At 52.4% G+C, this 23,818-nt stretch overlaps 4 protein-coding genes and 2 pseudogenes across 4 annotated transcripts; 2 read left to right on the top strand and 4 right to left on the bottom strand.

Moving 5' to 3' along the window:
• SAPIO_CDS5305 (Nucleoside-triphosphate phosphatase) lies at positions 1–5,879 on the bottom strand (the record flags this gene model as incomplete). Its single annotated transcript, XM_016787659.1, has 3 exons — positions 1–45; positions 160–5,711; positions 5,780–5,879. The coding sequence occupies 3 exons, from the start codon at positions 5,877–5,879 to the stop codon at positions 1–3; spliced, it is 5,697 nt and encodes a 1,898-aa protein (XP_016642674.1).
• Positions 5,880–7,550: 1,671 nt separating this feature from the next.
• Positions 7,551–11,578, bottom strand: SAPIO_CDS5304 (uncharacterized protein; the record flags this gene model as incomplete). Its single annotated transcript, XM_016787658.1, has 4 exons — positions 7,551–9,334; positions 9,400–9,712; positions 9,777–10,924; positions 11,383–11,578. 4 exons carry the CDS (start codon positions 11,576–11,578, stop codon positions 7,551–7,553), a joined length of 3,441 nt encoding a protein of 1,146 aa, XP_016642673.1.
• A 1,138-nt stretch (positions 11,579–12,716) lies between these two features.
• SAPIO_CDS5303 (NADH:ubiquinone reductase (H(+)-translocating)) lies at positions 12,717–13,526 on the top strand (the record flags this gene model as incomplete). Its single annotated transcript, XM_016787657.1, has 4 exons — positions 12,717–12,903; positions 12,983–13,102; positions 13,169–13,363; positions 13,432–13,526. 4 exons carry the CDS (start codon positions 12,717–12,719, stop codon positions 13,524–13,526), a joined length of 597 nt encoding a protein of 198 aa, XP_016642672.1.
• A 615-nt stretch (positions 13,527–14,141) lies between these two features.
• On the bottom strand, positions 14,142–16,688 carry SAPIO_CDS5302 (annotated as a pseudogene; the record flags this gene model as incomplete).
• A 736-nt stretch (positions 16,689–17,424) lies between these two features.
• On the top strand, positions 17,425–18,603 carry SAPIO_CDS5301 (annotated as a pseudogene; the record flags this gene model as incomplete).
• Positions 18,604–18,796: 193 nt separating this feature from the next.
• On the bottom strand, positions 18,797–20,463 carry SAPIO_CDS5300 (DNA primase; the record flags this gene model as incomplete). Its single annotated transcript, XM_016787656.1, has 4 exons — positions 18,797–19,424; positions 19,490–19,930; positions 19,993–20,184; positions 20,246–20,463. 4 exons carry the CDS (start codon positions 20,461–20,463, stop codon positions 18,797–18,799), a joined length of 1,479 nt encoding a protein of 492 aa, XP_016642671.1.
• Positions 20,464–23,818: the final 3,355 nt, after the last annotated feature.

Here is a 23,818-nt window from a genome sequence, read left to right as displayed (position 1 = left end):
TCAGTAGTAGTGGTTGCAATCCCAAGTGCAGGTAAATTGGCGATACTATCAAGAAACACATCTCGTTAGCAATCACTCAAGAATTCCACCACTCAAGAACTCCACTCCAAAACGAAAAGAAGAGGAACAACTGAGAAGAAAAGAAAACAAAAGACTTACCGGAGTGCACCACTTCGAAGAGGCATCACCCAAATAATTCCACTCCGACGACGTGCAGTTGACATCGTTCGCGGGGAACGCCTCAGTCGTGTCCACGCCCTTCTGCCCCTCGATGATAACATTGACATCCCACTGCTTGAAAGGGTAGTCCTTGGGACCCCGTTCGTCCATCATCTTGCAATTGCCCACCCGGCAGCACGACGGCGATTCCGCGCTGCACATGCCGGCCGCCGTACAGTCGCACGGCTCGCAGCCGCCCTTGAGGCAGCACTGGGGCGAGAAGAGATCACAGTTTTGACCATCACACTGGCAAGCGTATCCGGAATCAAAAACGTACTTGTCCCAGTCTCCTGTGAATAACACTGTGACGTTGAAACCCAGCTTATTGTCTTCGGGTGGAGACGTGATGAACTGGCCAAAGTGGATGCCGCTGTAATCTTGAATGTGCGCACGCCTACCTTCCTCATCGGTGACGTCCATCGTGCCCTTTATCTCGGGGTTCATGATGGGAACGATCGTTTGTCCCACATCGACGGTGCAAATCTTTGTGGGAGGCTCGGCGGCACAAACCATCGGCTCTGGGTCATCATCTCTGCGGAAGAGAAGTTGCATGGTCGTCGGTACATTCTCATCATCCGGGGGGATCGGGGTATCCACCGGCTTCCAAGGAGCCTCTGGCAATTGTAGCTGCTTGCGAGGGGGTACGCGGCACCATTTCTTCTCGAAGATAACGTTCTTGTCGAACCAAATCCGCATGTGCCGATATGGTCTGCTTCCCTTGGCGGCATCCACCGAAACGCTGGGAGCGTATTGAATGAACACGCCCTTTTTGCCCGCGTTGTCCACCCAGTATTGCTCCTTGTCCTTCCCCCATTCTGCCGTTTGAGAAAGGGCTTTCCAGTCTTCTGGAATAACATTAGGGTACGACATGATCTGATCAGAGGAGGTTTTGACACCCAGGATCTGGGCGATGTCCCCTTGCAACCTCTTCATCGTGTTGGGGTAGACCAGCGTGGTCGGATCCGCAGATGGCGCAGGCATGATGATTCGGAAATCCATCCAGGTATACATGCCCTTGGCCAAGGGTCCATTTCCACTCGCGAGATCCACAAGAGAAGGACTGGCCTTGCTGGTCTCGTTGCGCTCCATCCGGCCTTGATCATCAATCATCGCACCATACCAATTTCCTTCTTTCAAGAACTTGGTCACCCGATCTTCGTATGCCTTGTTTGCATCGTAAGAGGATGGGGTCTCGGGGTCTTGGATAATTTCGGGATTCGCAAAAGTCGGCTTCTCCCAGAAGTAGGCATGGTACACACCATTATCCGTCGCAATAATGACGGATACACACCCAAGAAGATTGTTGACACCGGTAGCTACTGGGACCTCGGCGAACGGTGAAAACAAGGCATGGCTCGGAGCGTACTTATCCTTCCAGTACAGGGCAGCCACCAGGAGAGGACTGCCGGCGCTATTCAGAAACAAGATTTCTTGGACCATCTCCCACCAGTCCCCCGCACCATTGGGCCAGGTCTTCGGAGAGGTGAGCGTCTCCTTGTATGCCAAGTAGTTCTTAGGTTTGGGCTTCTCCTTGGCCGAACCACCGCTTTGGCCGTCTTCAGGTTGGCCATCGTCGGGGCTAGGCGGTTCGCTACCCATGCCGCCGTCGCTATTGGCATCGCCACTGCTTTCAGGGCTGCCGGTATCTCCCGTAGCCGTACCGTTACCGTTACCCCCAGAAACCGTGCCATTGCCCTTATCCAGAGGAGTCTGACCTGTCGGATCTCCCATTGCGTCAAGAGCCGCAAAGGCAAGCAGGAACTCGGCGTGGCTATCAATTGCATCCTGCCGTCCCATGCACCCCGGCGTCGGCTCTTCCGTGCGTGTGGTGTATGACGTCGTAGTGGTTGTTGTAAGCGTGTCGCAAACAAGAGTTGGAGTACAAGTGGCCGTTTCTGGGCAGTCGGTTCGCGTCGTGTAGCCGCTAATCATGGTCTCAGGTTTGATGACCTTGGTGCATAACTGCTCGCAAAACGCCGTCTCCGTGTACGTCTTCGTGCAAGAACGCGTCTTCCAGATAGTTTCCGTTGGAGGCAGGAAGCTCTCACATGCCGTTGTGGCGCTGCAGTTCTCATCACCACATTCGGTCCAGCTGGTCGGGCCATTCGTGTGGCTATAGGAGAAGGAAGTGCATTCCTGTACGCAGCTACCGTCAAAAACGAAAGGTTCTGTGCATGCGGGAGGTTCCTCATCGGTTCCTGTTGGGCCAGCGCTTGCTGTCGGGTTAACGGTCGGTTCGGGGATCGGCGGAGACGGCGATGGCGGTGGTGGAGGTGGAGGTGGCGGCGGGGGTGGCGGCGGGGGTGGGCCATTGCCGGGAGGAGGAGTTGGGGGGGCAGGCGGACGGGGAAAGGGAGGGAAGGGGAAAATAATTGGAATGGGCAAACTTGGGTCACACAGCCACTTAAGGGCTTTGGGCCTTAAAAATTTATATGCCCAAGTGTTGCAAGGATTTTTAAAGGGCAGGCCTCTGTTGTTGTGGTGCTTTTGTTTCTTGATCCACTCGACGTCGTCGTCATCGTCATCGTCGTCGTCATGATCTTCTTGGGGTGTTTGGCTCTGAGGCGGTTGGTCCTTTGCCGTAGTGCTTGCAGCCTGACCTTGAGTGGTGGTTTTGGTGGGTGTCTGGCTGATGGGTTTGGAAATGGCCGGACTGGGTGTCTGGCTCGCCCCATTGGATTGGCCGGCTGGCTTAGAGATGGCCGGACTGGATGTCTGGCTTGCTCCCTGAGATTGGTCGATGGGTTTAGAGTTGGCCGGGTTCGGCGACTGGGTTGAGGTTGTGACCTCGGCGTTAGAGCTAGCCTGAATAGGGCCATTCGTGCTTGGGGCGGCCGAGTTCTCGACAGGGTGAGAAGAGGCCATGGGAGCACTCGAAGCCCGAGCCGATGACGTACGCTGGGTATTTTGGGTCGATACAGGAGATCCCGAGGTGGGGGTAGCCCCTGGTGTCGAAGGAGTTGCGACGGGAGAACTGGGCGAGCCAGCGGGAGTTCCAGGAGACGATGCTGCAACAGAGCTTTGACCAGCAGTTTGATCCCTATTTGTCGGCATGATCGAAGTAACATCGGGTTGGGTGCTCGGATTGTTGGAGGAAACTGGTACGGGAACTGGGGTTGTACTCTGCGAAACAATCGGGCCCACCGAACTCTCAGCCGTTGAGATGATCGGAGAGACTGAACCCTCAGCCGTCGAGAGAATCGGCGGAACTGAGCTCTCAGCTGTCGGGATGATCAGAGACAGCGAGGTTTCGCCTGATGAGACTGCTGGGCTAGATGAAGCCGGAACCGGGGCCGGAACTGAGGAGATACTGATCGGGCCCCCAGCTGTCAGGGTGGTCGGGGAAACTCGAGTTGTGTCAGACGAGATGATGGGGCCAACCGTAGTTCGGACCGGCGAAACGGCCGGAACACCTGTAGTAGGAACTGATGAGATTACAGGGGAAACCGGAATCGAAACCGACGGCGCCGAAGACTCGACCAGCGAGGTCGGGGTCGGTGACACAACTGGGGAGATCGAGACAGGACCCGATGACTCGATCGGGGGAACCGGAACCGGGACTGGTACGACGTCCGAGCTAGCTGCCGTAGAGACTGACGAGACCACCGAAGAACCTGGCGTTGGGATTGACGAGATAGTTGGTGTGATTGGAGTAGACACCAATGTATCAATCGAGCTCACTGCAGCTAAAGACGATGACATAAGTGTCGGAACTGATAGGATGTTTGATGGGGCCAGTGAAGAAACTGATATGGCGCCCGAACCCACTGGAGTTGGCACCGCCAAGGTACTCGAGGTCGTTTGAGCAGGACCACCAGGCACAAAACCACCGTCAGACTCATCTTGGGAAGCGGACGAGACCGATGAGGCAGTGATCGGAAGAATTGTCGAGGTACCAGGAACAGTCACAATACCACCACCATAGGATTCGTCCTGAGAGGTTGCACGGGCGGTTGAAGTAAGTGTAACTGTTAAGGTACCAGGAACGATACCACCGCTGTAGGGTTCTTCTTGAGGAGTAGTCCAGACGGTTGAGGTGAGTGTAGCCGTCGAGGTACTGGTACTGGGCACTATAACACCACCAGAGAGTTCTTCTTGAGAAGTGTACCAGATTGTTGAAGTAAATGTGACCGTCGAAGTACCAGGCACATTGACACTAGAGGGTTCTTCCTGAGGAGTAATCCAGAGGGTTGAAGTAAGCGTAGCCGTCGAGGTGCTGGTGCCAGGCACAATAACACCAGAGGGCTCTTCCTGAGGAGTATACCAAACTGTTGAAGTGGAAGTAAATGTCACCGTTGAAGTGCCAGGAACAATAGCACCACCGGAGGGTTCTTCTTGGGAAGTGTACCAAAGTGTTGAAGTAAGTGTAACCGTCGAAGTACCAGGCACAATGGCACTAGATGGTTCTTCCTGAGGAGTAATCCAGACGGTTGATGTAAGTGTAGCCGTCGAGGTGCTGGCACCGGGAACAATAACACCAGACGGTTCTTCTTGAGGAGTAATCCAGATGGTCGAAGTAAGTGTAGCCGTCGATGTACTGGTACCAGGCACAATAACACCAGAGTGTTCTTCCTGAGGAGTATACCATAGTGTTGAAGTTGACGTATATGTAACTGTCGAGGTACCAGGCACGATAACACCAGAGGGTCCTTCTTCGGGAGTAATCCAAACGGTCGAAGTAAATGTAGCCGTCGAGGTACCAGGTACAAAAACACTAGAGGGTTCCTCCTGAGGAGTATACCAAAGTGTTGAAGTTGAAGTACGTGTCACCGTTGAGGTACCGGGCACAAAAGCACCAGAGGGTTCTTCCTGAGGAGTGTTCCAGACAGTTGAAGTTGAAGTACGTGTAACTGTCGAGGTACTGGGTTCCGCCAAAGGATTGCTCGACGAAGGAGTGATCAAGGGCTCTGAGGCAGTGGGGAATCCCGGGGTGATCACAGTCAAAGCATACATCCCTGAGGAATAAATGATAATGACCTCAACAACCACCGTACTCGCCCCCGAGTTGTATGGGAGGGTGTGAAACCGAGTAGATGTGAACATCGTGGGAACCCAAACGACTTCGCTGTACGGTGGGCCCGGGGTGACGGTCGCCTCTTCAGTGACATAATCGGTGGCGCACTCCGTCTCGGTGACTGTGCGAGTTAAGTAGTGGGTGATCATGGGCTTGTCCGTAGAGGTGGTCATCTCTCCACCCACTACCTCAGTGACAGTGTCTGTCTCTGTCGTTGTGGTAGTCAAGTAGCGGGTGATCATGGGCTTGTCCGTAGGGGTAGGGGTTGGTTGAGGAGTCTGACCATCGACGGATTGCCAATACGCGAAACAAGTTCCCGTAGTAATCCGGGGAGTCTCAACTCTCAACTGTCCCTCGGTCGCCTTCGGGAGACGCGTATCAACTCCATCGGAGAGAGTCACATGCTCGAAAACAGTCCACACCACCATAGTCGTTGTCGGACTCCCAAGGCAATCGGTTGCCCATGGATAATTGGCATCTAAATATCAATGTATCAGTATATTGACAATAGGGCCTTCTTTCAACGAGTGGATGAAATGTCCTTACCATTCAGATCGAGGTCATTCGAGGCATGACCAGGTTGTACGAATAGAAAAAACAGCATGAAAATCAATGCCATCAGGCCCTTCGATAGCTTGGAAGCCATCTTGGGCGGTCTTGCAGCAACAGATTGTATTACAGAAAGGGTATGATGGACAAAGGGGTTCGCGGTGAGGGTTCCAATTGTGAGATGGAGATGGTTGAAAGAAAAGAGGAATGGGTTCGTGGGAAGATGGTGAAGGATTTATAGTCACGGTAGGGCTAGGGAAATCACTCAGGATCTGGAGGAAGAAAATTGAAATGCAGAATTTGCTGTGAATCATTTCACAGCCAAACTGAGCAGGAGCGGCCAGTGGAGTAAATCACAGATGCATGCCCTCCAACTTGGAAGGAACGAAGGGGGTATGTGAGGCGGAAAATGTAACTGATGCTGCATCGATGAACTGGTGATTCAGGGGGCTGGTGCTGATTTATCAACGACAGCTAAAGCAAACTGGAGTAAAACCACCTGGGGCATGAAATAAGTGCAGAAAACACCAGGGCTTATTGCTGTGTATGGAAGGTCTGTATCAAAGAATACTGACTCGAGCTCGAGAGCAGCGATGATCAAGGCGGGTTGGAAGCATTTCATTGCAGGAGGAAGTCTCACTCTCGCTTGGAAGGAACTTACAGATGTCCCAGCCACTTACACAGCGTAGATCGATGGCCTCGAAGTTATCCTCATCGCCTCCCACAGTTGACCTGGCTCAACAGCTCTTCCACATTTCATGTTCCATTCATGAACTCAACGGCCGAAACCAACTCCTAGGTCACCGCTTCGCTCTCTCTAGCTGGAGCCTTAACACTTTCCCACCCCCAACCGTGCTCCCATGATCTCCTTTCCATCTTCTCAAATCCCCCATTCCCATGCGGTAGATGTTAGTCAAAAGTCGGCCGATACCAAGGACCCAACAAGATACAAACACATGGCACGTTATACTGGTGGATGGATCGAAGAAGTGAGCAGTAATAGTCAGTCATCGGGATGCGTAAGTTGTATCTCGGCGTCAATTCTCCAGAATGATGTTGAAGTCGTGAAGATGTCGGGATGGATGAGGTTGAATTTAGAATACTGCTGACTCAGCAGTTAAAATCAAATCGAGAAATCCGCAAGAAATCGGGGCATTCATTTCTGTCCGTTCCAGAAGGAACATCATAATAACTGTTACTTTTGTGCTCCAGTACTTGAAATAGATATGATTTTATGAATAATATTAATGTGCTGATTGTAACCGATCTGTCCATGGAGGGAAAGCGCTGGCCGACCTAATATGCCAAGGTAGACCCAAAACTGAGCGTCAGCCGTTGTGAAGTCGATAAATGGACTTTACATGAATCCAATGACGGTGCAGTCTCAATGTCCAGTGGTCCTTCCCCATATCTGCCAGATACTACTGACTAGGAGGACTGCAAGTGACATAGAGGCTCTATTCACTGAGGAGAATTTACGGCCGCAGGATCTGCGATCTAACTTGAGGCTTCTAGAGGCTTCTATTTATTCCACCCCCCTGAGAAAACGCTCCCTCCATAGCAAGGAAGAACGCTAATAGCAACTATAAGCTGGTAGTTACCACTGTGCCTCGGGTATCATCATCACAAAAAAAAAGATGTGTGGAGCCCCATCAGCCCCTACCAGACGCTCCCCTAGTCTATCCCTTTTTATTCATGAGCTCATCAGCAGAATATTGCCATTGGTATCCCCTCTCCAAGTATGCACCTTACAACTCCGTATCCGACTTCAGTCAAACCCATCTGGCTTTCGCTTAGGTACGCTCACATACAATTCCTTGTCCACATCCCGGACATAACACAGGAAATAAGGGTCGCCGCTGCTGTTCAGGGTGTCGAGCAACTTCCGTGTGTCCTTCTCCTCGGACACGACGGTATCGTTGTACTTCCTCCAAAGCTTAGCCTCGAAGTCGCGGATCCAAACCCAGTAGTGACCACCTCGTCCACTCCCGCTATGGCAGACAACGGCGTGGAGGGAATAGTTGTAATTATTCATCCCCTCGAATAAGCCTTCCTGCTTCGCATGCACTAAGCTAAGTTCCTGCTGCAGCTTGTCTCTGGTTTCGCCGAGATAATCGCGAGGGTCAGAAGACTGGGGTGTCGGTGTCCCTGCCCCTGTCCCGGTCTCCGTCTGTGTCTCTGCTTGTGGCTGTGTCTGCTTGACGTTGACATCCCCGGACCCTAAGAAACTCAATAATTCCATTCCACGCTGATCAGCAGAGTCCTCACTAAAATCCACAGCAAGAGTGGCTTCGGCGTATTGTTGAAATGCTGAATCGGCGCTCTCAATGGCAGATCTTTGGTCCTCGACCCACATCGCCGTGTCTGCCCCAAACGCTCCGTCTCTGGAAATGGGCTGAGGGATATTGGCAATCATGGACAGCTGGTCCTCAAGCTCAATCAATCCCAGTTTCTGCTTCTTCAAAGCCCAACTGGTTTCCCGCAAATACATCAGGTCAGAGCCGGCGGGAGCGTCCATGTATCGATCAAGTTGGAGGTATTCGTCAATGACCACTGGGTTAGGGTTCTTGGTGCCATCCCCCTTCGTCCTCTGCACGAGGACGTGGAGGATAGGTGGGAGAGATTCGATGGACGAATACCGCGAGGTCGTGGTGCCCTCGATTTCCTCCCGATCGAAATTGTTGTCAAGGGCCTGGTAGAGAGTACATGGGCCGTCCGGCGCGGGGTAGGCTGTGAGGTTCCTGAAAAACTCGGCTGTTCGGGTATCTTGGCGACTTGTTGGGTCGCCGTTCTGGAGGTTGACCGTGTGCATTATCACTTTGAAAAAGAAAGTCTGCATGACCACCTCAATCTGGATGTCACCTTCTATCGATGTCGGCTGTATCGATGCTTGCAGAAGACCCAGCACACGGCCCATGATTTCATCAACGTCTTGTTGGATCATTGTAAGCTCATGCTTAATCTTAAGAGTTCGGAGAAGACCCTCGGTATTGCTAGTCGGGGTATCCTCATCAGCGGCCGTGACACCGCTACTACCCTTTTCGCCATCCTCATCAGCAACTATGGTTTCTCCATCAGTCATCTCGACATCGTCCTTGACTTGGGTAGCTGTATCCTTGCTCGTTGCTGGTACTATGACCACATCACTGTCGCTAGCACTGCCAGAGATCTCCATGGCGTCTGCTTCTGCATTTGTCTGGCCGAACGACCTATCGGACGCAGCATCGCCCATAAGTGTGGGAGAACTCGAACGGCTCGGTTCGGTGAGATCAATCAAAGACGGGCCGCCTGCATTCGTATCGTTCTCCGGTTGCTTCAGGGGCACTGGAGGGGTCGGGCGGGCAGGGAGCGGTGGTGGCGTGCTTCGAACATTGATCGAGGGAACCGGAAGCTTGCCCGCGTGGACCTGAGGGATCGCATCGGATTTGGAAAGGCGAAGCAACTGCTCACTGGAGAGCAAAACAGCGTTGGCGAGCCCTTGACTCGGTGCGCAAGGTCCGCGGAAGACAGTCGTCATTTGGGTGAAGAGAGTTTGAAGGGCCTCACCAGTGACTGTTACAGGAAATTAGAGGAGTGCTAGTTTGTGCCGGGTTAGTAGTCTCTGAAGGTCCACTTACAATACTGGCCAATAACCAGGTCAACGGGATGAACCCTGGCTTTACTTCCTCCGATGCGCCTCTTGTCCATATCTTCTGGTTCCAGCCTGTTTTCGTCATACTCGTCCACTAATTTCCGGATTGGCAGCACGGTGTACAAGTATTGGATGATGCTGTTAAGGTAGCAGGTATTTCCGATGTTCTCGAGACCAACCGGGTTGGTTATGGGGCCCTCTTCCGTGATTTCTGCCTGCCTTGACAGTGCAGGACATTCACGATGTCGAGCTATCGACCTCAGGGCATTGGCGACGATACTCGCCTTTGCAACCTTGACCTAAAACAAAATGTTAGACGGGTAGCTCGCGAATATTAAGCTTCACCGGAAGAAAAGTGCGTACCCTAGTCTCTGCATTCAAAATCAATTGCTTAGTACTCTCGTCGGAACGAGCACCAAGAACGTCAAACGCCAGGTCGACAGGCATAGGTAGTTGGGAAGGTAGCCAGTCCACTAGACGGCGCAGTCGCATGCTGCCCCTGGACTTAGCGTAGACAGGCAACATATCGAATACGATATCAACGGAGTCTGGGGAGTCATGGAGCTTCCTACGCACAGCCGCAATGATCTCATCGTCGGTACGGCGAATGCCTCCCGGCTGAAGGCCCCATGTCTCGTTGAACATATCGTCGGCATCTTGGCCAACGATAAGCTTAGCCCGACGTAAAAACTCAGAGCTGGATCCAAGCGGCCCAGAGGTGTCACGAGCGATACTGTACAGGGAGTCCTCGAAGGTGGCCTTAAGTTCCGGTAGGAAGGTAGAGAGTCTGGAGCAAGCGTTCTCAACTAGAATGCGACTGAAATCGGGCATAATGCCCAAAAATCGGAAGTGGTACGTTAGGCCGCCGTTGGTCGATTGGCTCGGGTAAGAAAAGCAGTCGAGAGCTGAATGAAATTCCCTCGTGGCGAGCGACCGTGCAAGTTCCTCGATGTCTATCGGGGCCGAAGGAGAACGGAAGATTTCGCGCTCCCCATGGATCCTCGACTCGAGGGCCACATCCTCGAAGAACGCACGCCGACTTCCGGGCTCCGTGAAATCCTTGCAGGCGTCGGGGGGATTTTGTAAGAAGAAGTGCTCCTCCTCATCACCTTCGCCGGTGGAAAACTCCTCATATTCAAGGAAGCGAAATAATTCGTAAAATTCGGGGCCCATCACGGAATCAAATCGCTTATTTCTCTTCGAAAGGCTCCTTGGCTCCTTTCCGAAGTCGGCGGCATCAAGGAGATGTTTTATATAGGTCACTAGCTGACGGAGGCCAAACTTGTGCCATTCATCGGTGCCAACATCAAAGCGCTCGGGGTCCGCGGCCTTAAGTTTCTCCAACCGCTTCTTAATCCTGGCCTGGTTCGTAAGAAGGTCGATCCACTTGGCGTCTAATCGGGGTGCGGAGACCTCCACGACAACCTGCAAGCCGCATTCCTTGGCAGTACAAGCATACACCCCCCGCACCAGAACGGGATTGTACTTGGGCTCGTCGGGACCAACGGAACCTTTATAGGAAGGAGAAAGGAGATAGAGCTGATGTGGTCCTTTAATACCATCGGTGGTGGGCCCATCTGATCGGCTGGCCCGGCAAACGTCATGCCCCGTGTTTGTATGGATGCGCAAAGTGAAATGGTATAAGCAGTGAAAACAGATCGCCGAAACGGTCCTTGTTCCGTCAGGATGGATTCGTGATTGGGAAGGAAGCAGTATCATCATGTGTTTTGGTGGGGGGAGGGAGGGCATAACCCGTGACTGCATGAGTCCTTCCACGGCGGAGGGAGAAAACTCTTTCGCGAAAGACGTATTGTCGACATCAAGGGCCATGAATTCCTTCCATTCCCATAAATTGTGGTCAAATAGGTCGTAGATGAAGAGAGGCGCCGATCGAACTAAACCACGGAGGGGTAGGAAACATCAGCGTCTCGAAGAAGCCACAGTAAACTCAGAAAAGCAAACGACATACCATATGGTCGGGGAAAGAAGCCTGCAGGGGTATCGAAGCCCGATCTCGTCTCGACAACGTCGTCTGGGTGGAAGCCCTTGGCGCCATGGCGTTTGGCTGCGGATTTCGACGCCATGGCGGTTGTGGCAGTTTTGACCAATGCCCTGCCGCCGTAGCGAGCGTCGTGCTGCTGCTGGACCATGCAAACGCGACTCATGAACCAGTTGAGATGTCCGTTTCACGATTCGTTTTGTCGGGTCCTCGTCCGTATGGCGGGGGGCGGGCCTCGTGGAGGCGGGGCAACGTGATCGAAATTCGAGTCTTCTAGCCTTCAAAATAGTTATGGTCAGCTATGGACCGGGTAAAAAGGCACTTGAAAGTTCATGCTTATATAAACCTACCGTTCAATACCAGGATGTTCGGGAACCAGAGATCTAGAAACAACGCCAAGGTTCGTTCGTTCGTTTAAGGGGTAGGTCGAGGAAGGGGTCTCCAAGTACAAGGTCCGGGAGGTTGAATAAAATCGTCCCTCAATGCAGAGCTATTGGTCCTGACAGAGGAACAGATCAAGAGAATCGCTGGGTTGGGCAGTGAGGTGATGAAGCGGAGATCAGTGATCAGGGCAAGATTGAAAGCAGGCCGCGAAGCTCAGACCAGCTTTAGAGACCAGGAAAGAGGAATCCGCTAGCCAGGGTGATTCTAGGGTAAGCTTCTCAATAGGTACGAAGCTATTGCTGGGTCCGTCTTCGCGAGAGGGAGGAGTCGATCGTCTTGATAAGCCAGGTGGTGGGGTGAAGAAGAAGCTAGAACAAAGGTGGCGATGGAGGGGGTAGCTGCAACAGGCTGGTAAGGTGAGAGGAGCCAATCGATCACTATCCCACAGCCACAGAAAGAGAAGGCTAGCCAAGAGAAAACGTAAGGGCAGGGACAATGGAAGACGATGGTCCCTGCTGACGTAGCCTTGTCAGTTGTCCACGCAATGTCGGGTTGTCTCCGGACCGTCTCTGGCAACAGAGCACTTGAGCTGCCTTGGGATTGGATTTGGGTGTTGAATAAGCTACTTCGTAATGGGCAGCCTGAGGCGATGAGCCAGTGCCGCTGCATGACGTCGCAAGCTAAGCCATGAGCCACCGGACAGGCTGCAAAAACGGTGCCGCCAAAAACTGGGCGCCGGGAGCTGGAAACTACCACGTGCCATATCACGTGCTAAGGCTATCGACATTGCCGCGCACAGACCAAGCCAATGGAACAACATCCAATCCGAATGTCCATGATTCAAAGCTTCTTCGACCTCAAATTACAATTGATCTTCCTGTCGACCCATCCCCCCAATCACCTCCACCCCCTCGTCCACCATGGCGTCTCACTCCGCCACGCAGGAACACTACGAGCCGAAGGATGCGGTAAAAGAGGGAGTAAGGTGCGGTGCCATTGGAGCTGGCAGCGGCCTCTTCCTCTCCGCGATCCAGAATTCCCTCTCCCGACGAAACCTGGGAATGATGACCGTCTTCACCCGGACAGGACATCTGATTGGTTTCACTTGTAAGGCTCCATCAGTGCATCCACGGCTATGCCAGACATTCATTCTCCCTCATTGGGCCTACTGACCTGCGCAATTTAGCCATCGCCATCGGTGCCTTGGGCTTCACAATAACCGCCGCAGCGAATCTTCGCGAAAAGGAGGATCACTGGAACGCGGCGCTGGGCGGCGCCGTCGGAGGTGCCATTGCCGGCCTCTCTGGTATGTAGTCCTCATATAATGGCTCGATCGTTTCCTTTTCTCACCAGTTTTGGGTCTCTTTTTCAGGCAAGCGGATGCCCCTCGTCGTCGGATGCGCTGCTGGTCTAGCTACCGTCCTCGGCGTCTTCGAGTACACCGGCGGACGCTTCGACGGATACTTCAACCGGTCAGAGGAGGACGAGTTTGAGAGGAAGACGAGATTGCGAGAAAACAGGCGGCGTCCAATCGAGGAGACGATTAGGGACGTCGGCGAGGGCAGGGGTAGGTTCCTACGCCACTACTCGTACGGTCGACCAGATAGAAGACTGGATAAGCTAACACTCTTGCAGGTATCTGCCCTCCTGGGTATGAAGAGAGGCGGCGAGAGAGGATCAAGGAGAAGTACGGCTTCGAGGTCAATCCCGTCAAAGCGACAGTTGATTAAAACGCGAACCACTTTTCTCCATCAATCATCACACTTTGTAAATATCACGGTACCCGGGCGGTGTAAGGGATCATTACGCCTATTTTCTAGACAATTCGAATTTTCTTGTTCTCCAAGGCCCAAACTGCCACCCCATGGTGCATATGAGCACGCCGGGGCCGATTTCTCCGAGGTATGTTCACTACCCATTTTCATTCCTTCTAGCCCTTGGCCCTGGGCCTTGATTCCTTCACCCGAGTGCATGATGAGATCTTAGCTTTCAGAGGCTGTTTATGAAATTGCACTTTGCAATTATGTTTAAACATACCTTTCTACGTTGTTTTCCTGATACACTCACCGTTCCACTATTCATCTACCTCTGGAATTATTTCACATCTCGACACGATACGCTAACTAAGATTTGGCAGGTTCCCTCGGCCTCACGCCTGACTTGTACCAAAATACCTCAAGCTCGTTATAGTCCTATTCGTAGTTGTACTGATTATAAACAAATATCTTCCATGTTATTTTCCCTTGAAACCCCAATTACCCCAACGCCCGAGAGGGATCCATAATTAAGTGAAGCCAGTTCCATCGTCCTCAAGAGAGAAAAAGAAAAACGCCTCGATTCAAGCCTCACAACGCCCTGACAGACTGGAAGAATGGGTTGGCCAACAGCTTTTCATCCGCCAACACGAGCTCCTTCATCTTGGCAACCATTTCCTCCTGCGTCATCTGTCCATCCTTGACCTCATCCTTCCACTTGATCAGGATGTCCTTCAGCATCGCGCTACCGCTGGCAACATCCTCGTTGCTATACTTGACGCCCACCTCTTCGTGTTTAGTCGTGAAATCCTCAAGCTCGTCCGCCTTGCGCTTCGCCATCCGCACGACCTTGTCCGGGAAACGAACCAGCTCGGCAACATGGATACCAAAGCTCTGGTCGCAAACGCCGGGCTCAACTTTGTACAACAGCGTCACCTCACGTTTCTCCCCGGTCCCTTCCTTGCCGATTCCGCTGACGTGGGCGGTTACATGCAGATTACGGACCTGGGGGTAGTTGTCGGCCAGCGCCGTCAGCTCGTGGAAGTGCGTGGCGAACATGGCGAAGCAGCCGATCTCCTTGATGATGTGCTCGGAGATGGCCCAGGCGAGGCCAAATCCGTCGTACGTAGACGTACCGCGGCCGAGTTCGTCGATGATGATGAGAGACTCAGCAGTGGCAGATTTGAGAATGTTGGCCGTTTCCAACATCTCGGCCATGAAGGTGGATACGCCCTTCAGCTGCGAGTCGCTGGCACCGACACGTGCTAGGATGGAGTCGAAGATGGTGAGTTCGGCGGATTCGCAGGGGACGAAACAGCCGATCTGGGCCATGAGCGCAATCACGCCAATTTGTCGGATGTAGGTAGATTTACCGCCCATGTTGGGGCCGGTAATGATGAGGAAGGCCGATTTGTCGCGAGTAAGCTCCACGTCGTTGGTGATGAATTGCACATCGTCTTGCATCTCCATACAAGGGTGTCTGGCCTCCCGAAGAATCGTCTGGCCCTCGCCTCGGGGGTGGATCTTGGGTCGAACGTAGGCAGTAGGAGCATGGACGGACACGTGAGCAAAGGATACGATGACGTCCAAATGGGCCAAAATAGCAGCAAGTCTCTCCAGGACGGGGCAGTACGATGCTGCACAATTGACAACCTCATTGACAAGGGTGCTCTGAGTGCGGTTGTAGTTTTGTGAAATCTGGTCAAACTGCCGTCGAAGGCTCTGGAGGTTCTTCGTGGTGAAGTACACACCGTTCTTCTGCGTTGAGCATTCCTGATAGGCTGAATTGTTCCTGATGCATCCAGCTTCCTGTCGCGTTAGCCTCATGCACCAGCCGTGGACCTTGTGGTTCTCGAGGAAGATCTTCTTCCTAGGCTCTTGGCCAAGGTCATCGGCAGCGTCTTCGAATTCTTTTTGCATCGCACGGTCAAGCTTGTCAAGCTTGCTCCGAAGGATCTTGAGGCTGTCGTCGAACTCGGGCTTGATGAGGAACTCGTGCCTATCAAGTGCGTCAAGATCCACAGTAGTTTCAACCAGATCCTGGAGCTTTCCCAGACTGTTGCAAAGGTCTCTTAGAGGCGTAGTGTAAGCATCATCGAGAGGGGTTTTGTAAACCTCATCCATAACTCCTTCGAACGTTCCTAGGAAGCCGGGAAGTCGGATGACGACTTGGTAAGCACGAACGACATCCTCGAGATTGGCCTTGCCTCTTTGGAATCGCTTGGAAAGGCGGTATAGGTCCGGAACAGCCCGCAAATGCTCCTCTTGCATAGTCTGCCGCAATTCGGTATCGGTAGCAAGTGCCTCCACTAGCTGCTGTCGCCTCTCGATCTCGTCCTTGCTCATGAGGGGTTGTTTGAGCCACTGCGACAGCAGTCTGCTGCCAGAGGTAGTCTTGCAGTGGTTGAGCAAGCCGTAGAGGCTCATTGTCTTGGCGCCATCCCTAGGTCCTGGAACCAAGTTGAGGGCTTTGAGGGCAGCCGCATCGAGCTTCATATACTGTGACAAATCATGCTGGTAAAGCTGGAATTGGCCGAAATTAGATGGGTCGTGGAGAACGCCAAGGTATTTGATGAGAGCCGCAGCAGAGCCCATTGCCAACTTGAGATCAGTCTGAGGTAGAGTTGAAGCGGCACGCTCGTCTTTAAGCAGCCTTGCCAAGTCTTGGTCGATATCCTTGATTCCAAATTCTGATGCCGGACGCTCAGAAATGGCGACGCCACAATGGTCAATGATTTGTCGAAGTTTTGCCAACTCGGGATCCTTGTTCTCGGCCGACTTATCAACTTGAAGAAGACATTCCTTTGCACCAAGTTGAATAAGTAGGGACTCGAAATTGGAGTACAGGTCGTTGTCTAGGAACTCGCTAACGCCAAGCTCACGGACTGTGGCATCTGCAAAGCAGACACCAACGCTCCTCGCCTCGGTAGCCTTTGCCGAGATTTTCACCGCCAATATTATCGGCGCCGAGTCGAATTGACCACCTATCTCATCTTCGACATCTTGGAGGTTTCCGGGGGAAGCTTGCTTCGTGAGCTTCCAGTTCATGCGACCGTTGGGGCTCGCCCATATCTCGACACGCTTGCCTAGCTTGAACAGGGCTTCTCGGAGGAACTGGCGGAAGACTGTGATGGTCATCGTGACCGATGGAAGGCCGGTGTGGTCATTTCGTCCCAAATGCCGTACTATGGATGTGGATTTGTAGACCTAGTGCGGGCAAGATCCTTGTAAGCCCTCGACTTCCAATCCAGGTGAGGGAAACGGGATACTCACTGTTCTCGCAATGAAGTTCGCATCGTCGCCATGGGCAGTATACCAATCGCCTCGATCGAATATCCTTATCGTATCTTCGTGGACTGAAGGGAGAGATTTGAAGAATCGGATAAAGCCGTGCTCGTCATCGACCTGTTCGATCTGTTAGGGAATTGCTGATAGGAAGAGCAGAAGATCAATCCAGTCCGAGTTTACCTTTAATTCCGGCCGGGAAGACATTTTGAAGTATTTACCAGAATCTCAACCTCACTCGAATCGAACCAGGAGAATATCCGAGTAAATTGGAGGGAAGATGATGCGAGGAGGACAAGAGTCGTGGTTGCTGAAGGACGGTGGAAGCTGAAAGGGACCTCCAAGTCGCGTGCAGAAGCCCATTTAACTTGGGGAGACGCGACCGTGACACGCTAAACCCCAGAAATCGTCCAGGGCCCTCACCGCCCACTTTTCTGCCACTGCCTCCACTGGAAAAAAAAGTTCAATTCCTTCCAGTTCCATCACCTCTCAACCTCAGCATTTCAACCGGTCGCCCTGAAAGATGTGTACTTATTTTCTCGAAACTTCGAAATTAATTGATACGAAGGCGCCCGTACCCTGAGCTTCCATGGAGAATCCAGCCGCAGAATCATCCAATGGCGCGCAGCCCGTCGAAGCTGCCCCTCCTCTCACGGCATCCCCCACCACATCCCCCTCTAAGCCCTCCAACCACCCACCGAAGACCAACGTTTCGAGCCCGTTGACCAGCACCGCCGCTCCCCTCTCGAAGAACCAGCAGAAGAAACTAAAGCGCCAACAAGCCTGGGATGCCCAGCGCGACGAGCGCAAACGGCGTCGCAAGGAGAAGCGACAAACAATACGGGCGCGCAAGCGAGATGCTTACGCTGCCGCCGCCGCCGAGGCTCGCGCAGCCGGCCTCGACCCGAAAACAGTCCTTGCTCCACCCAAGCCTCCGAACGTATCAGTTCCCATCTCGATCATCATAGACTGCAGCTTCGAGGATTACATGGGGAACAAAGAACTCGTCTCCCTATCTAGTCAAATCCAGAGGTCATACAGCGAGGTTCGAGCGGCTCCGTACAGGCCACACCTCCTCATTAGCTCCTGGGGCGGAAATCTCAAGCAGAGGTTTGAACTCGGTATGAATGCCACTCACCAATATTGGAAGGGCATACAATTCATCGAAGGAGACATATTGGAGGCTTCCAAGGTGGCAACTGAGCTCATGGGAAGCCCCCGAGGGGGAGAAGTGATTGATGTTCTCAAGCCGAGGGAGGGAGAAGAAGCCATGCGGCTCGAGGATCCGAATAGCGAGCCCGAGGAGGTGAGCGAGGAAAATATTGTTTATCTCTCTTCGGACTCTCACAATCTTCTCGAGCGTCTCGAACCGGGAACGTCCTATGTTATTGGAGGCCTGGTCGACAAGAACCGCGAGAAGGGATTATGTCACCGACTAGCGCGGAAGCGTGGTATACGAACAGCTAAGCTTCCGATTGGGGAATACATGGTGATGAATAGTCGGCAGGTACTAGCTACGAATCATGTCGTCGAGATTATTCTCAGATGGCTGGAATGCGGTGATTGGGGAACTGCATTCCTAAAGGCAATTCCCAAGAGGAAAGACGCGAGGTTACGAAATGGGAACTCGGCCGTGGAATCCGTAGAGCCGGGAGAAGGAGAAGAGGGGGAAGGTGATGATGGTAAAGATGCTAACGATGATGGAAATGCAGAGGAAGAAATAAGCAATCCGGCCACCAAAGAAGAGCTGGTCAAGGATGGTCAGTAAACACAGGCGTAAGTCGACAACAGGACAACAGTATAAACTATAAAAAGACGTTGAACTCCATACTCAGGTCCCCCGGGTGTCCAATTACTGCACGCCATCATATCACCCGTTGCATTCCCATATTAAAACCCTCTATTATACAAAGAAAAAGTCATCCGTCCAAGTTTAGCATGTGTTTCGCAACAGCTGTTGCTCAAAACTCCATTTTGCCTCCCTCATCCCTCTCCCTCTTCACCTTCTGCCCCATTTCGTCCCTAAGCAAATGACCCACGAACGACCTAAAATACTCGATATAAGGCCTCAAGCTGGTCTTTTCCCAATCTGGAGTTCCCTTGCCACTATCCTGCGACGCAGCTCCCTCTTCCTCCTTCCATTCATCAATCTCCTTGAGCAGCTCTTGGATGGTAGGCACGGTGAGAGGGTTAAAGTCTTCCAGCGCCTTCACGTTGATGGGCACGCAGACACGACCGGTACCAGGGTGCACGACGAACGGACTCTTGAGCAAGTGATTGAGCTTTTTGCTGACTTCGATATCCAGGCGAGGATAAGCGTATTCGAAGACGATGTCTTGCTTGGCTTTGAGAAGAGCCTGGCCGTCGAGACGCTTACTTGCTCCGGATCTAGCGACAGTATCGATATCTCCCCATTTAGCAACCGAAGAGCGGCCCGGCGATTTTTCCCATTTGCTACGTAGCGCGTCGTTCAATGTCTTGTCGGGAAGCAGTTGGAGCAATTTTTCCGCCTGTTCTTCAGTCCCCCACGGATCCTGGACTTCCAGGATATCGTCGGCGAAATGGCCGACGAGAATGTCAAAACTCCGCCTAGCAAGCTCAGGTATAAGTATTGTGATTAAGAAACTGTGCGGGGACGGCCATATACAACTTACTTCAGGTGAGGATGTAAAGGCCTCGGCAAATTCACCCTCTTTCCGTTCTGCGAACTACCCCGTACCACCTCAAGGTACCCAGCTACCGCTTTCCTCTGTTGGTCCGTCATGTTCCTCGCCGCACGGTCAGAGATCCACGCGTGAGCACCTCTTCGACCGGAGTATACCCACATAATGTGCTTGAAGCCAAAGTCTTTCCGCAGGGCAACATCTACCACTTTGATAGCCATGGTGATGAATGTCCAGCATTTCTGGCAAATGTTGGCCTTGTCACAACACGTTCTCACATCATCGTAGTCTGTAAGATCAATGTCGAAGCAAAGTTCTTTGGAGACAGGCTTGAACGCGGTGGGGTTCGATTTTCGGTCGCGGGGGTTGAAGCTGTACGCGGGTCCGATTTCGAAACGAGACGGTATTATGTTGACAACATCCTTGCGCAGGCTACCACAGTTCTCAGTAACTTGAACTAGAGGCAACAGCACAGCATCATTGTAGCAACTTACAGGTCAGATGTGGGATAGCTCTGGTAGCGGAGATAGGCTTCATTCTGCAGCGTAAAGGCAAATTCACGGTGAATGAAGTCGGGTGTCGGATAGGGGCTATGATTCAGCCATTGGAAGAGGTATCGCCAAGGGAATAGTCGTTGATAGAAGATTCGAAGAAGGTCCGGATCGGACGCCGTGCCCATCACATTCCTGGGCCGGGTTTTCAATCAGTCCTGTTCCTCTCTTGGAGCCACCAGAGGGCTAAACATACAATGATGGCTTCGACTGCGCCTCCTCCCCGCTCGACGGAGGAGTCCTAACTAGTTCGTCAGAGTCGGAATCGTCGAAAAGGTCTTCCAATTTCACGTCTGGTTCGTCTTTCTCAGGATCCTCCGCCGGGACATCGTTCATTTGCACGTCGTCCTCAGCTTGAGCATTGTCGGCAGAATGGCCGTTTGGCCCAGCTTCTTCCGCAATTTCAGTCGACATTCCGATATTCGTTAATCCGGAGTTCGTATGGGGGGTTTGAACGATTTGAATGACCTTATCTCTCAATCAACAGATTGTCAAGGGCGTCGAAGCAAGAAACAGTTGCGTAAAGGCTCAGGGACGCGTCTAGTCGCGGACGACGCGTTAAGGACTTTCAGTCAGATGTATTTCGTACCGAACCCCACTATGATGACTAATGGAGACCCTGAAATTGCGAAATCAAGAAACATCCGCCCCTCCCCCACAATTCCGGAGCCACCCGCCAACGTCAAAGCCGGAGGCGGAGAACGAAATTGTGCGACCGGGGAAACGACCAGGTTCTCCGTTCTTGAAATGGCAAAGTGATGTTGATGGTGCAGAATGCTCGCGTGCCTGTATAGCTACGTGTTCACTGAACTGTCACGTTACGCTCATGACGAGCCGGACAATTTCTCTTATGGAAGATTATTGACCTGGGACTCTGTGGAGGATACACCAGAGAAACGCCATCTCGTTTTGAAGATGTTTTTACGTTTTATTCTCAGCGTATGCCAGAGTTGCTGCGTTATACTCGGATAATGGCATGCCACACACAGACCCATCCCCCAATCGCTAAACCCAGCCTCTAGCATCATCGATGATGATTCGATTTGACTACCATCTTTAGCACAGCATGTGAAACGAACGCCGTTCTGGGAGCATAGGGCTAAGAGAGTAAGTTTGGCTCAGGCCAGCAATAGGCATTTGCATCCAATTCTCTCCCCCAGGTATACCTGAATGCCGCCTCAGAGATCCGCATTTCACTCCATGTCCGCTAGCCGTCAGTTATTGAAACTGAGCTCTTGGTGTCAGCTCTGCATGGCCAATATCACGGATGAGACCAAGATAATTGACATTGCCATCGATTTGCGATTCCAGCTTTTTTTAGCCGATGACAGCAGTGCGAATAGATGATCTAGTATAAGTGCAAGGGTACGACGCGAAGGACCTTCCTTCCGCAAGGATAGAAAGTAGTAGATCTTCAACCTCCATGCCAAGAAAAAAAAAAGCCCTCATATAAGCCCTCTACCCATGCATTGACTTAGGTTTATCAAAGTGCAAGTTATCGTTATATCGAGGCGCATGCTGGAACAGTGACTGATTTGGCACTTACAAAATAGACATGGCGATGGCAAAGGATCACTCCCGAGTTCTTGAAACCACGAGGTCAAGCTCTAATTAAACAATCGAGGGACTGGGGACACCTCGACGTTTGCTAAACCTTACTCCGTACCTGCTTCGTTGTCGATCATTCCGCATCACTGGTGGGAGGACGTTTTGGGGATGGGACAAGTCTCCAAGACGGCGCAGAACCAGCTAGGGGAACATCGTAGCTGAAGCACTTGGTGTGAGAGGTGGGGTAATTTGCAACCGACTGTCCTATATTATCCCAGATCCTTTAACCGATCATAGATTCTTGTTAATGATCGGGTTGCAAGGCAGAGGGTTAGACGCCTTAGACGCCTAACGATCCAGTGTCTGCACAGTACTTCGTACATATGTGCAATTGGACTAACTCGTCCATTTGGGGAGTTGAACAGCTGCTCGCGAGAGGGAGTCATTGGCGGTAGTCCTGGAGGCGGCATCCCTCGGTTGATCTCGGGAGGCAAAAGTCTGACGTCAGGGCCGTGGCTGGCTGCTGCTGGCTGCTGGACAGGTGAGGAAACCACTTACGAAATAAACTGCTCCGTCTTGATGCACCTTGATTCTCCACTCCTTCGTGCTCCATTGTGTACCATGACGACGGGGGGAAATCCAGTCAATCAATTGATCACGACTGAGTGAGGGGGAACTCGGGAGGCATTTCGCAGCCTCCCAGCTGATGGGATCCAAAATTGGGACCCCATAATAAACCAATTTTGATATTCAAGCATCGTCAAGTCCATTGTTACAATTTTGAGCTCCACATCAGCAGCCTGACGTCGTAGTATGTACATTCGGGTCGATATGACAACTGACACTCGAAGATGTATCAGGTTCGTCAGCCGGAAGGTAGATTTGACTCCTCAGGTTCTTGGGGAAAAGTGGATCGGGTACGGAGTACAGAGGTACATTGGCTAATGTACCGACGCTATTTTACGAAAATCGAAAGATACAGCGACGCCACCAGAATGGGCTCAGTGGGCTGCCCCCAGCCAGGCCAAGCCAGACCAAGCCAGACCAAGCCAGCCCATCAATCTATCAACTTCCATCTCCTCAACAATGAAGTCTCTGCTCGGGTGCTAGCATGGTCCCATCTTGGCCCATCTTGGCCCTGGAGCTAGTTCTGCGCAAACCCCCGCACCCAGACCGGCCAAAAGCATCAATTTGATCCGATTTCGACATCTTTTGGCTTCAAGCACATTGTTCGCCGTTGCCCGATTGTACTCGCCTACACTTTGACACTTAGAGACTCGCCTGCTATCTGGTGCCCCCCTCCTCCCTTCTTCCGTTTCTCCCTAGACCGGTTCTTGTCCGAATCCAACCTAGCAGAAGGATTCGAAGTCTTGTGCCATCACCGACGGGGGCTGGACGCTGGACCCAATTGTTATCATCCGTTCTTCTGACTCGCCTGGCTTTTTGCTGCGAAATAATTTTTTTTCCCTCCCCTCACCAAACTTGCCTCCTCCAATCCGACAACCGAATCGAGTCCTCGACCTGCCCTATCCCACGAACCCGTGCCGTCGATTGTTTCCTTCGTCGAAATAAAATAGCTCTCGAGTGCTCCTTGTTCTAATGCTGGCACGGACGCCTTGCCAATAGCACCCTGAAGTCGCACTTGGCTTCGATGGCGTGTGTCGTCCCTGGTTCTGTGACTGTGACCATCCTGAATACCTCAATCAATTCTTCCCTCTCCGACCGACAATAGACCCTACCCCGACCACGATCGAGTACCGCTATTTGGAACGACTTTGCTAGCACCTGCGCTCTGCCTAACTGTCCTCATTTCTCGACAACGAACATAGAGCCATTCGCTTTTCGCGCCCGAGACCCGAACCCGAACCGAACTCGGTCCAACGGCCGTTCTTCGAGGAGACAGCTTCATTCCCCGTGTCGCCTCGCGAGCCCGTCTCGAAAGCCAGCACAGCGCGCGAAAACGATTAAGGCGATCCTGAGGGCCCATCGGGTCCATAATACGAAATTTTCAAAGTCGAGCCAAGCCGGCACCGTCGTGCGGCAGATTTTCTCGAGATAATCCGACATCGCTTCAATCACGATCGGGTTCGCAACGCTTCTCTCTCCATTTGCCACCACGCGACATCCTATCTAGCCGAGTCCTTGCGAAGAGTTCGAAGTCCCACGTCGACATCCTCTAGAGTCCTCGGCCTTAGGGTTGGCACAATAGAATACCCGAATA

The sequence above is a fragment of the Scedosporium apiospermum genome, assembly GCF_000732125.1.
Source record: "Scedosporium apiospermum strain IHEM 14462 chromosome Unknown SEQ_SAPIO_0098, whole genome shotgun sequence".
NCBI classification, from domain to species: domain Eukaryota; kingdom Fungi; phylum Ascomycota; class Sordariomycetes; order Microascales; family Microascaceae; genus Scedosporium; species Scedosporium apiospermum.
This window is presented reverse-complemented; position numbering and strand designations above follow the sequence as displayed.